We start from the raw sequence: 14,640 nt of genomic DNA, 5'->3' as shown, positions 1-14,640 counted from the left end.
GAATTTTTTTCTCTACTATCCATATTGTTTTGTTTGAGATACTAATTAGAAACTGATGTAACTTGTTGCTTTAGTTTTGTGTCTGTGGCACTAGTTGGCAGCCTAAACCACTTACTGTAACAAATAAGTCCTTTATAATCTGACCTCCACTTATTTTTCCAGTCTGTCTTCCTCAGCACACCACTATTTCTTAAACACTCTAGTGCAGACCCACCAAATTGCTTGCAGTTCCTGGACATGCTATGTCCTTTTTGCCTATATGTTTGCATGCCATTCTCTTCCCTGGAATCTCTCCTAAAGATTCAAAGGTTACTTATTATATAAAGCCTTGTCTGGCACCATGCAGACTAGTTAATTACTCAGTCCTCTCATCTTTCACAAGTATTTTGAATATACTTGTACATGTGACATTGGTTATAATTGTTAAAATATATTCTCCCATATCTATCACAATGCCTGGCACACTGGAAACATACAATAATTGATTTTTTAATAACTTCTAGCTTCTTGTCACCTACCCTTTTTCATTCAGCCATGTTCCTGATACTTATGAAATACATCTATGAAACGTTTCAGTGTATCAAGATCTAGAGATAGATTCTGTAGTTGAAAATAACATGAACATCAGAAGAATCAGTGCCATAGAAGTTAAAACACACACACACACACTTAAAAACAAATTGAATTAAATAGGGTGGAAATGATTAAATATTAACTGTATCATATGCCATCACATTTATAAGCCTAGCCAAATTTTCTTTGTGTAATACAGACCCTGTCTTGATGTGTTCTCTGTAGGTACGACCCCAAAACAAACCAGTGGAGCAGTGATGTGGCTCCCACAAGCACCTGCAGGACAAGTGTAGGTGTGGCTGTGCTTGGAGGCTTTCTCTATGCTGTGGGTGGCCAGGATGGCGTGTCCTGCCTCAACATTGTTGAAAGGTGAATTTTTTAACTCATTTTCAGTTTTTTTTAAAAAGAATATAGAGGGCTTTTTTAAAGGAATAATTTAGAACACTAGAAATTCACTATCCAGTAGATTTCCCATGAGCTGTGAGGAAAAGGTTTTCAGTTAACCTTATAGTCTAGGAAGATGAAAGATATAATCCAGTTTTTACACTTATATGTTATATAGGCTGAGCCTAACAATGAAATGTTGGAATCATATTTTAAATTACATTTTATGTATGATGTCAAGCATACCACTTCTGAAATCTGTTCTGATTTTTTCCCCCAGTATTTAGAATGATTTTCCTCAGAGTTCCTTCAGGAAAATGATTAATTCTTGGTGCAGCATATATCTTATAAGGACTATAAAGTATTTTGTATATGGATTCTCATTAATTCTTGAAGTATACTTAGGGAAATATTAGTGGGCTGCCTTGATTTACTTTATACTTTTACAGATCAGTGAATTTTGGTGAAATAGATTCTATTTTTAATTTCTTGCTCCATCATTTTTTTGTCATTCTACCTTAGAGATTAGGTCTTGGAATCTCATGCACTTAATTACTGGCAAGAGCACACTATGCTTCATCCCCTCTTCTTCTTTTTTTATTTATTTTAGTTGGAGGCTAATTACTTTACAATATTGTAGTGGTTTTTGCCATACATTGACATGAATCTGCCATGGGTGTACATGTGTTCCCCATCCTGAACCCCCTCTCCCACCTCCCTCCCCATCCCATCTGTCAAGGTCATCCCAGTGCACCAGCCCTGAGCACCCTGTCTCGTGCATAGAACCTGGACTGGCAATCTATTTCACATAAGATAATATACATGTTTCAATGCTATTCTCTCAAATCACCCCACCCTCGCCTTGTCCCAGAGTCCAAAAGTCTGTTCTTTACATCTGTGTCTCTTTTGCTGTCTTGCAAATAGGGTCATCGTTACCAACTTTCTAAATTCCATATATATGCGTTAGTATACTGTATTGGTGTTTTTCTTTCTGGCTTACTTCACTCTGTATAATAGGCTCCAGTTTCTCCCACCTCATTAGAACTGATTCAAATGTATTCTTTTTAATGGCTGAGTAATATTCCATCATGTATATGTACCACAGCTTTCTTATCCATTCATCTGCTGATGGACATCTAGGTTGCTTCCATGTCCTGGCTATTATAAACAGTGCTGCGATGAACATTGGGGTACACGTGTCTCTTTCAGTTGTGATTTCCTCGGTGTGTATGCCCAGCAGTGGGATTGCTGGGTCGTATGGCAGTTCTATTTCCAGTTTTTTAAGGAATCTCCACACTGTTCTCCATAGTGGCTGTACTGGTTTGCATTCCCACCAACAGTGTAAGAGGGTTCCCTTTTCTCCACACCCTCACCAGCACTTATTGTTTGTAGATTTTTGGATAGCAGCCATTCTGACCGGTGTTAGATTTCATCCTCTCTTCTTAAAAAGAAATGTTTTGAAATAGCATTTACTAATAGTGTTATCATAATTAAGTAGACGAGTTTAACTCTGTCTTAAAGTTACAGGTAACTCTTGAAAGCAATGCCAGTTCCCGTTTATGTTTGTCAGGACACTTATTTCTCCACTTTGAAAACTCTATGCAAGGGGATTCTGGGAAGATAGTTGATTTATAATGTGTTAGGTTCAAGTGTACAGCAAAGTGAACCTGTTATACATATACATATATCCACTCTTTTTTAGATTCTTTTTCCATATAGGGCATTACAGAGTATTGAGTAGAGTTCCCTGTGCTATACAATAGGTCCTTATTAATTATCTATTTTATATATAATAGTCTGTATATGTCAGTCCAATCTTCCAGTTTATCCCTCCCCTGCCCTTACCCCCTGGTTATCATAAGTTCATTTTCTATATCTGTAACTGTTTATGTTTTGTAGATAAGTTCATTTGTAGCCCTTTTTTTAGATTCCACATATAGACGATATCATATGAAGTTTGTCTGTTTCTGACTTCTCTCAGTGTGACAATCTCTAGGTCCATCCATGTTGCTGCAAATGGCATTATTCATTCTTTTTTATGTTTGAGTAATATTCCTTTGTTGGAGAAGGCAATGGCACCCCACTCCAGTACTCTTGCCTGGAAAATCCCATGGATTGAGGAGCCTGGAAGGCTGCAGTCCATGGGGTCGCTGAGGGTCGGACATGACTGAGCAACTTCACTTTCACTTTTCACTTTTATGCATTGGAGAAGGAAATGGCAACCCACTCCAGTGTTCTTGCCTGGAGAATCTCAGGGACGGGGGAGCCTGGTGGGCTGCCGTCTATGGGGTCACACAGAGTCGGACACGACTGAAGTGACTTAGCAAGCAAGCAAGCAATATTCCTTTGTATATGTGTACCACATCTTCTTTATCCATTCCTACTGATGGACATTTAGGTTGCTTCCTTGCCCTGGCTATTGTAAAGTAATGCTGCAGTGAACACTGGGGTGAATGTAAGTTTTTGAATTATGATTTTCTCTGGATATATTCCCAGGAGGGGGATTGCTGGATCATAAGGAAGCTCTATTTTTAGTTATCTGAGGAACCTCCATGTTATTCTCCATAGTGGCCATACCAGTTTACATTCCAACCAACAGTATTGGAGGGTTCCCTTTCCTCCACATCCTCTCCAGCATTTATTGTTTGTAGATTTTTTGATCATGTCCATTCTGACTGGTGTGAGGTGGTACTTCATGGTACTTTTGATTTGCACTTCTCTAATAATTACAGATATTATCATGTGCTTTTCAACCATCTGTATGTCTTCTTTGGAGCAATGTCTGTTTAGATCTTCTGCCCATTTTTTGACTGGGTTGTTTTTGTTTTTTTTTTTTTTTTAATTGAGCTGCAGGGAGCTGCTTGTATATTTTGGAGATTAATCCCTTGTCAGTTGCTTCATTTTCAAGTATTTTCCCCCATTCTGAGGGTTGTCTTTTCATTTTGTTTATGGTTTCCTTTGCTTTTGAGTTTGTTTAGGTCTCATTTGTTGATTTTTGTTTATATTTTCATTACTCTAGGAGGTGGATCAAAAAAGATCTTACTGCAATTTATATCAGTGTGTTCTGCCTATATGTTTTCCTGCAAGAATTTTATAGTATCTGATTTTACATTTAGGTCTTTAATCCATTTTATTTTGGGGTATAGTGTTAGGTTGTGTTCAAATTTCCGTCTTTTACATGTAGCTGTTCAAGTTTTCTCAGTACCACTTATTGAAGAGACTTCCTTGTGAAGCCCTTCCTAAATTCCTGATTCATGGAAACATATGGTTAGTGTGGAAAGTCACTGAGTTTGGGGTGGTTTGTTACACAGTGGTAGATAACTGGAGCACTGGTACTGTTATCTCAGGAACTCTGGAACTGCTTCTCAGAGCTGTGACTAAAACTTCCAACAAGGCTTAGCTTTGGAAGTGCCAGAAAAAGCTGCTGCTGCTGCTGTCGCTTCAGTCGTATCCGACTGTGCAACCCCACAGACGGCAGCCCACCAGGTTCCCCCGTCCCTGGGATTCTCCAGGCAAGAACACTGGAGTGGGTTGCCATTTCCTTCTCCAGTGCATGAAAATGAAAAGTGAAAGTGAAATAGCTCAGTCGTGTCCGACTCTGTGCGACCCCATGGACTGTAGCCCACCAGGCTTCTCCATCCATGGGATTTTCCAGGCAAGAGTACTAAAGTGGGGTGCCATTGCCTTCTCCGAGAAAAAGTCTAGAAGCTGAAATTAACTGTGACAGCCAGAGTGAAGGGCCATTGCTGAGACAATATCGACAGGGTTGGCAAACAAACAGAAAGTGTCTAGTCTTTCCTTTTGGCAAAATCTAGTAGAGAGCCACCTTAGCAAAGGAGAAATGTAGTTTTCAGACTTCTAACCACAGCATCATAAGTCAGAATACTAATAACAATGGAAAATATGTTAGATAATCACTGTACACTGGACCATAGCAAATCTATATATCTAACATATCTTTAGCATGATTTCATACCTTATGGAAACAGCTTCACTTAACAAAAACATGCGTGCAGTCTTTGGTTTCTCTTACTGCAGGTATGATCCAAAGGAGAACAAGTGGACTCGGGTGGCTTCTATGAGTACCAGAAGACTAGGTGTAGCTGTGGCTGTGTTAGGAGGGTTCTTATATGCTGTAGGTGGCTCTGATGGGACATCTCCACTCAACACAGGTTAGTCCCTTCCAAAGTCAGTCTGGTTCCCCCAAATCAACACATTTTTCTTAGGAGAGTCCCCTTACAAAAAGTATAAGACGTCCATGTTATCCTATAATTTATTAAGAAAATTATTTTTCCACTAGGAGAGTGCAACTCATAGCTGTTCATCAGGTCTTCTGCAGCCATAGTCTACTGGTGTATTTCTAAAGTATTTCTTTCTCCCTTAATTTCACAAGTTACTGGGAATTTATAGCATTTATATAATGCTATATAAACTAACATGATATAAATGCTAGAGAGAGAAACTTATTACTATAAACCATTTTATAGCTATCCTCTCATTTAAACATACAAAGAGATGCCACAAGTCACCTAGCTTAGAACTAGGTACTTTGACTCCAACACATGTCCTTTCCACCAACCATACCTAAAAGAAATCAGTCCCTGATGAGAGTATAGTGGTATTGTCCAAAGGTAGATGAGTCTTTCTCAAAAGCAAAAATCAGACTGCTTATTGGAAAAAAAAAACAAAAACATGTTATCAAAAAGCAGAGTAGCTATGAAGAAAACTAGAGGTGGGAGGAAATGATTGAACAGTCACTTACTGGCTTTTCTTTTCCCTGCAGTGGAGCGTTATAATCCTCAGGAAAACAGATGGCACACCATAGCCCCTATGGGGACCCGGAGGAAACACCTAGGCTGTGCAGTGTATCAGGATATGATCTATGCCGTAGGAGGCAGAGATGACACTACAGAGCTTAGCAGTGCTGAGAGATACAACCCCAGAACTAACCAGTGGTCTCCGGTGGTGGCTATGACATCCCGCCGTAGTGGAGTAAGTGCCTGGCTACTGGAAACTGAAAAGCAAGCACCAAAAGAGGGAGGGCTGTGCAGAAGAAGTCTGATCTGTAAAATATAATACAAGGGGCACAGAGGGGATGCACTCTGGATGCAGAACAACCCCTATTACTTTTGTACTGGAAAAAAAAATGTTAATTTCTTTTGATTACTGTTATCCCAAGAAGATACGTAACATATCCAATCATATCTTTACTTAGAGAATTCCTTTTTATGATTTATTTTTATTGAAGTATAGTTGATTTACATTGTTTATTTCTGCTGTATAGCAAAGTGTATAGTTATATTCTTAATACTCTTTTCCATTATGGTTTATCCCAGACTACTGAATATAGTTCCCTGTGCTATACAGTAGGACCTTGTGGTTTATCCATTCTATATGTAACAATTTGCATCTTATGTTTTATCTTATAATCAGTTGCTTCTTTGAAAGCCATCTCCCTGTCTATCTACTACGTTTCCTAATTTTACTCATGTTCATTGATATCTATCAGATATATGGGTTCATCTATACCCAATGAAGGTAAATATTCCTACCTAGTGTTTCTAGGTGATATTCTAAGTAGTTGACATACCAATTGAATGTTTAGGCAGAAACACATCTGGCCCCACCACCAGTCTACACAGACTGGTTTGAGTCCATCCCATCTATAGTATAGATGACCTGTGTCGTGGTCTAGACCATGAACAATGACCTGTAACTACAAGAAACTTCCAGAGTGAAGTGTAGAAGTTATCCATTCTAGGAGATTTAACCAATAAACCATTGATCCCAACAGGAGCTCATCAATGCAGGATAACAGGTGGGATAACCCAGCTTTAGCTAACAATTTCATAATCTGATAAAAGGGAGTGAATTCTGGTTTGCAGAGATCCAAGACCACCACCAGTGGGCATCAGCTCGTCAAAGCATTCACATGCCTGTGGCTCTTTATTAGTGTCAACAGCAGCTTCTTTGTCATGTTCCTATTGTTTTCACTGCTACATTGTGTTGATTATATATCCACTCATTTAGCCAATACTTATCAAGTACTTCCCTGGTGCCTCAGACGGTAAAGCGTCTGCCTACAATGCGGGAGGCCGGGGTTCTAATCCCTGGGTTGGGAAGATCTCCTGGAGAAGGAAATGGCAACCCACTCCAGTATTCTTGCGTCGAAAATCCCATGGACAGAGGAGCCTGGTAGACTGCAGTCCATGCAGTCACAAAGAATTGAACATGACTGAGCGACTTCACTTTTCTTTATCAGGTGCTTACTATGTGCTGGAAAAGGTCAATTTTCATTCCATCCCAAAGAAAGGCAGTGCCAAAGAATGTACAAACTACTGCACAATTAATTGCACTCATCTCACACACTAGTAAAGTAATGCTCAGAATTCTCCAAGCTAGGTTTCAACAGTACATGAACCGTGAACTTCCAGAAGTTCAAGCTGGATTTAGAAAAAGCAGAGGAACCAGAGATCAAATAGCAAGGATCTGTTGGATCATAGAAAGAGCAAGAGAATTCCAGAAAAACATCTACTTCTGCTTCATTGACTGTGTGATCACAACAAACTGTGGAAAATTCTTCAAGAGATGAGAGTACCAGACCACTTTATCTGCCTCCTGTGAAACATGTATGCAGGTCAAGAAGCAATAGTTAGAACCGGACATGGAACAGACTGGTTCAAACTTGGGAAAGGAGTACGTCAAGGCTGTGTGTTGTCACCCTACTTATTTAACTTACATGCAGAGTACATCATGCAAAATGCTGGGCTGGATGATGTACAAGCTGGAATCAAGATTTCCAGGAGAAATATCAATAACCTGAATTATGCAGATGACATCACCCTTATGGCAGAAAGCAAAGAGGAACTTAAGAGCTTCTTGAAGAAGGTGAAAGAGGAGAGTGAAAAAGCTGGCTTAAAACTCAACATTCAAAAAACGAAGATCATGGCATCCAGTCTCATCACTTCATGGCGGATAGATGGGGAAACAATGGAAACAGTGACAGACTTTATCTTCTTGGGCTCCAGATGGTGACTGCAGCCATGAAATTAAAAGTTGCTTGCTCCTTGGAAGAAAAGCTATGACCAACCTAGACAGCATATTAAAAAGCAGAGACATTACTTTGCCGACAAAGGTCCATCTAGTCAAAGCTATGGTTTTTTCAGTAGTCATGTATGGATATGAGAGTTAGACCATAAAGAAAGCTGAGCACTGGAAAATTGATCCTTTTGAACTGTGGCATTGGAGAAGACTCTTGAGAATCCCTTGGACTGCAAGGAGATCAAACCAGTTAATCCTAAAGGAAATCAATCTAAATATTCATTGGAAGGACTGATGCTGAAACTGAAGCTCCAATACTTTGGGTACCTGATGTGAAGAGCTGACCCTGATGCTGGGAAAGATTGAAGGCTGGAGGAGAAGGGGACAACAGAGGATGAGATGGTTGGATGGCATCACTGACTCGATGGACGTGAGTTTGAGCAAGCTCTAGGAGTTGGTGATGGACAGGGAAGCCTGGCATACTGCAGTCCATGGGGTCACAAAGAGTCCAACACAGTTCAGTGACTGAACTGATGTTCAGTATAACTTGATTCCTATCCTCAAAGAGTTCCCAATTTAGTAAAGGAAATTAAAGTGTTTACAGCTAACTAAGGTTTCCCTGGTGGCTCAGTGGTAAAGAATCTCTCTGCAACGCAGGAGACATAGGTTTGATCCCTGGGTTCAGAAGATACCCTGAGTAAAGAAATGGCAACCCACTCCAGTATTCATGGCTGGGAAATCCCAAGGAGAGAAGAGCCTGGAGGGCCACAGTCCATAAGGTCACAAAAGAGTCAGACACAACTTACTGACTAAACAACACAGAAGACAAATCCTCTACTAGCGGCATGTGCGTTATAGGAGAACGTGGGAGAGTATGCTTAACACTTTGGAACAGTGAAGAGACTTACCAGAGTAAGTTACACGTAAAGTACCTTGAAAGAAGAGTAAGACTTTATAGAAGAGGGACAGAAAATATCAGGGAACAACACATGCAAAAGTATGGAGGCATTTAAAAAGTATGTTATTTTCTGGGACTAGCAACTACTCTGATATTAATGCAACATAGATTACATTAGAAAGTGAGGTTAAAAGGAAGGAAAGTATCGATTTCTGAAGGTCCTGACATAATAAGGACTTTAAATTTATCTTTCAAAAGAGAATTTTATTGACAACTTAGGTAGTGGATCAGAACAGGCAAATACTAAAAGAACTGAGAGCAGTTTGGAGGTTCTTGCTCACTCCCAGTGAATGTTTTACCTAACATTCAAGAAATAAATGTTTTCAACTCTGTGTAAATATTCTAGTTGGGTATATAATTTTATAGTTCTCATAATTAAATAACTTTTGTGATTAATTTTTTCTTTCTGTGTTCAAGTAAACCAGAATGTAAGGCCATAAAGACTTATCTTTTATTAAAGAGATTTATCTAGAAACCAGTCTAAATTTCATAGTGATTCTCTAGCTTCTGCAGCAGCCACCATGTTTCGGTCCCGTAGGTTGGCCTGGCAGTAGTGAATGGACAGCTTATGGCTGTAGGAGGCTTTGATGGCACAACGTACTTGAAGACAATTGAAGTTTTTGATCCTGATGCCAATACATGGAGGTAACTTTTAAGCTATGTTCAAATCACCTCACTGCTGACCTGAAATTCATGGGCTTGAGATAATAGTCTATGACCATCAAAATCAGGATGGTCAGTACATTGAATTACCTCTGGCAATATGTTGAAAAGGACTCAAAGTTACCCACATCCGATGGCTTATTTTGACCTCATTGCTCTAAAGGGGCTGATATCATACAAAATCCCTCTCTTTGGTAACTGTTCAGTTTTAAAATTAGAGATAGCAAAGACAGAAAAAAACAATCTCCTTGCTAGCCACACCATGTTCAGCTCAGGAAACTAAGGCACTGAGAAATAAAATGAGCTGCCTAAGCAAGTTAGTGAACGTTAGAATTAGAACCTGGACCTTTGTCTCCCAATCTGTCATTGCAGTTTTTATGCCCAGAAAAACAAACTGCAGTTACTGTTTAAAAAATATTTCATTTTAAAACTGATATTTTTCCTTGAGTTTTAAAAATACTTAAATATATTATTATTCTATTTTAAAGTCTGGCAAATTTTAACAGTCACTTTTAGAGAAGAGGCTACATCTTAGGAGAGTTTAACTAAGCTAAACTGTATTTATAGGTCTGACTTGACTTTGCTTTTAAATCGTCAGTTGTCTTAACAAATCCTTCCCAACTATTTAAGTAGTTCTTACAAATTCACATCATCAGGTAACTCTTGAATTTATTTTAAATATTCAAAAATGTATACAAATTTAGCAAAATTCTCTTAAACCTTTCAACTTAAAATCTGAAGTCTAAATCTTTGTTCAGTCATGCAGTTTTTCTTCATTCACAAAACTAATCTGATAGATGCTTTAATATTCCAAAATCTCTTAAAACACTACAAGATCTTAAAAGGTCTAATATATAGTTAATTCTCAAATTTAATATAAAACATTAGGAGTATGGGTTTGAGGTACTTTATACTAATATCTATTCTACATACTAGCTTTTCTAAGAAAATAGTTTTACCTCTGAAGCATTTGCAGGTTTCTTTCTCAGTAAGTTGGACTTACTTGCCTAAACAAGTCTGTGTAACCATCTCAGCAGTTGAGGTTGCACATTAACCACAGATAACAGTCTGGACATGAGATCTGAGGCAGCTCTCAAAGACTTTTTCATGACCATGCAAAATAAGCTGACGTCTTCTATAGTCACTATTCCAGAAGGGAACAGTCTTGGAAGTCCATTCCGGCTGCATTCTAAGTATTTCTAATTGAGAACCTGTAACTACCCACCCAGGTTTTTGCCATTAGTTTATAAGATTTAACTCATAGGTTTACTGGGTTCTTTCATCCCTGGGAAAACCACTTTGACAGATACCTGAATGACATTCTTTGGATTCTGCATCTCTCTCATGCTCTGCAGGGCTCAGTGGTCACAATACTAAAGTCAGACTTTTAACATTGTCGCACTCTTTGCTTCTACCTCTCATTTTCACAACCTCCTTCACGAAGTAAAGGTTTACTGAATGTTCTAGACCCTAGGGATACAAAGGTGAACAAAACAGTAAGCATAATTTGGGAAGACAGCCAAATTTATTTCTCATTTTCTGACCATGATCCTACGTAAGGACTTGTTTCTCAGCAACTATTACTAATATATGTTTGTAGTATTTGACCAAGTGATATTCATGAAATTCTTAAGGACCAATTGTTGAGGGATTATAAAGTTTTCTTTATAATCATATCCAGTTTTGTTCCATAAAGCTTTGAGAAGACTTCTAAGAGTCCATACAGAACAAAAGAATAAAAATAACTAACCAAAGGTTAGGCAAAAGGAAAATGTAGGTGGGGAAATATTATAGCCAGGGTCAAAATTAGCCACAAAAATGTAGAATATGTGATACTGCATAATTGTTATTCAGTCTAGATGTAGAGTTATAAAGTTATAAGGCAAAAAGTGTATATGGCACTTCTCTTAAAATAGTATTCTGTAAGTCAGAGAATTTAGTCAGTGTCTGAAATAATTCTGCTGCTTTCCAGTGCTCAGTTCCAGCTCCTAATCTTTGGAAGAGATGTACAAAGCTAAAAATATTAGTTGTGATAGACAAAGAAATGTTTTATTAACATTTATGTTATGGAAGAAACAATGCTTTTTTCAATTGGAAATCTGATTGTGTTTCTTTCTTTGCAGATTGTACGGTGGGATGAATTACCGTCGGCTTGGGGGTGGTGTAGGAGTTATAAAAATGACACATTGTGAATCCCATATATGGTGAACACACAGAAGACGGTCATGTATATCTTCCTCTGTATTCTGGAGCGCTTTGACTTTGGAGCTTTGTACAGCTCTAGAAAACACTAAACAAATCTTATTCTTTGCCGGTGCCTCAACATGTGGAAATACAAATACAGTGAAAGTACTTCACCTGCAAGATGCCACCTTTGCACAATAATTTTTGGTTCTGTGCACAAAAATATTTATTTTCGGTTTTAATTTATCATGGGACTTTTGTTGTTGGGGGGTGGTTTTTTGTTTCTGTTTTTGGATTTAGCCTTCCTCCCATCAAAAGAAAAAAAAGACAAAAAAAAAGATTTCAAGCAGTAAAACCTTATTTTTAAGATATTAAGTTTGAAACCACCAATAAGGGAAGAGGGCTATATGTGATCTAGTTGTCAGTTCTAAGCACTCCATCCACAAGACTCCACTACTTACAGAGACATACCAATGACAAAGATAGGAATACAAAGTGTATTAGTTAGCCATCATTCTTGCACTAAGCACCAGAAGACTTGAAAAATCTAAAAAACAAAAAAAAAATCTCATTTAACTAGGATAATTCAAAAGGAATATTAAATCGATAAAACCAGGACTCACATGCCAAAGTTCTCATCAGTGGAAGCTCACATCTTGTTTCCTTCCATATAAAACTTGTTTGCCGCTATATTTAAAGTCTTTTTTTCAAATATTTTCATTGAGTTTCTGCTAGATCTAGAGCTCTGCTCAGTGCCTCTACAAAACAGTGTACAATTCTTATACTGTCTTGAGAATCCCCCCGGTAGAATCATGTGCAACTCTGCAAGAGTTTTTGCTCAAAAACATTACTGACTGAAGCAACTTTCCTTTCTATTTCTTATTGCTACTAAGGACCAGCAGGGAGAAATGTCCTCTCCCCAGCAGTGAATACTGTTATGCAATTTACACTTGATGCTCAGGCCTGCTGAAGCTGAGGCTTACCTGTAATCATAGCCTTCCAGGGGATGAATTCTTCACTTCGTCTAATAGTACGCTAACGAGTGTAAAGTCACTTGAGGCATTTTATTAACAAAATCTTGGTTCTTTTATAAAAACTATATATCATTATCCTCATACTATAAAGCCACTGTTACTACTACTCTCAAATTGCACTTTCTGGTAAAAAGCTAACATTTTTAAGGAAAAAAAGATACATATTACAGTGGTTTAAGTTTTTTTGTTATTGTGTTCATAGATCAGTTTTTTTCAATGTATTTTACAGGAAAATCTTTGAATAAGACTTTAACCACGACCAAAAGGAATAATCTTTTCTCCCTCCCCTCACTACAGAAATGTTTGGCAACATTTGTGTTTACATTTAAAGATCATTTGCACCTTTACAAGGAAAAATATAAGTATTTGGTAAATAATTGTTTACATGTATCATTTATGCTTTTTTCTAGCATGTATAACTTTTTAAAATAAAGGTAGTACTTACCATAAAAATTTCTGGTTAGTGCTTTTTTAATGCCTGTATCTTTACTAGTTAATTTAGGTTTTTCTGTTTCTATATCATTTATATTTTCTACATGTAAAGTTATAAGTACTTTCAACGTGAAGGAATAAAGGGATTGATAGCTAGAATTATTAATTTTTATTGTATATTTTATCAATAACCTCACATATGCAGATGACACCACCCTTATGGCAGAAAGTGAAGAGGAACTAAAAAGCCTCTTGATGAAAGTGAAAGACGAGAGTGAAAAAGTTGGCTTAAAGCTCAACATTCAGAAAACTAAGATCATGGCATCTGGTCCCATCACTTCATGGCAAATAGATGGGGAAACAGTGGAAACAGTGTCAGACTTTATTTTTGGGGGCTCCAAAATCACTGCCGATGGTGATTGCAGCCATGAAATTAAAAGATGCTTACTCCTTGGAAGGAAAGTTATGACCAACCTAGATACCATATTAAAAAGCAGAGACATTACTTTGCCAACAAAGGTTCGTCTAGTCAAGGCTATGGTTTTTCCAGTGGTCATGTATGGATGTGAGAGTTGGACTGTGAAGAAAGCTGAGTGCCAAAGAATTGATGCTTTTGAACTGTGGTGTTGGAGAAGACTCTTGGGAGTCCCTTGGACTGCAAGGAGATCCAACCAGTCCATTCTAAAGGAGACCAGTCCTGGGTGTTCATTGAAAGGACTGATGCTGAGGCTGAAACTCCAATACTTTGGCCACCTCATGCAAAGAGTTGACTCACTGGAAAAGACCCTGATGCTGGAAGGGGTTGGGGGCAGAAGGGGACGATGGAGGATGAGATGGCTGGATGGCATCACCAACTCAATGGACATGAGTTTGGGTGAATTCTGGGAGTTGGTGATGGACAGGGAGGTCTGGTGTGCTGCGATTCATGGGGTCACAGAGTCAGACATGACTGAGCAACTGAACTGAACTGAACTGAACTGATTATCTATTTTATATAATAGCTATGTATTACCCAACCTCTAAACTCATTCTCTGGTGTGGAACTTAAAAATCGTTCAATTTTGAGCTACACATTCTTTTGATAATCATCTGGTCCAAACCGATTTATTTCTTTGCTTTAAGACTGAAAACCAAGGAAATCCTGCCTACAAGTAAATAGTCAATGATAGACCAACATTTGAAATCAGTTCCCCAAACTCCTACTCCATGTCTCTTTCTGTGCCACACAGCCACTGCTGGACCCGAAACATGGTCTGGAATTAAATATAATAATAGACCTAAAATTAATTCTAGTATGCAACATTGAAAAAGTATAAAAACTTTTATGAGATCCTTATGGTACTGCATCATTAATAGTCAGTCTTCAAGACA

The 14,640-nt window shown here is 38.2% G+C and overlaps 1 protein-coding gene across 7 annotated transcripts in view; it reads left to right on the top strand.

Moving 5' to 3' along the window:
• Positions 1–13,298, top strand: part of KLHL20 (kelch like family member 20) — a 71,630-nt gene extending 58,332 nt beyond the window's left edge. For 5 of the 7 annotated variants that reach the window (XM_070384915.1, XM_005890836.3, XM_014476724.2 and 2 more), the window contains 5 exons: positions 799–942; positions 4,996–5,129; positions 5,741–5,949; positions 9,495–9,601; positions 11,743–13,297. In XM_070384915.1, coding sequence (XP_070241016.1) covers positions 799–942; positions 4,996–5,129; positions 5,741–5,949; positions 9,495–9,601; positions 11,743–11,827 — 679 coding nt within the window. In that variant the 3' untranslated portion in view covers positions 11,828–13,297. Of the gene's footprint in view, positions 1–798; positions 943–4,995; positions 5,130–5,740; positions 5,950–9,494; positions 9,602–11,742 lie in introns of all 7 variants that reach the window. The other 2 variants (XM_005890837.2, XM_070384917.1) reach the window with 2 other exon arrangements.
• The last annotated feature ends 1,342 nt before the right edge of the window (positions 13,299–14,640 follow it).

The sequence above is a fragment of the Bos mutus genome, chromosome 16, assembly GCF_027580195.1.
Source record: "Bos mutus isolate GX-2022 chromosome 16, NWIPB_WYAK_1.1, whole genome shotgun sequence".
Classification (NCBI taxonomy): domain Eukaryota; kingdom Metazoa; phylum Chordata; class Mammalia; order Artiodactyla; family Bovidae; genus Bos; species Bos mutus.
The sequence above is the reverse complement of the archived record's forward strand: the minus strand, read 5'-3'. Positions and strand labels throughout refer to the sequence as shown.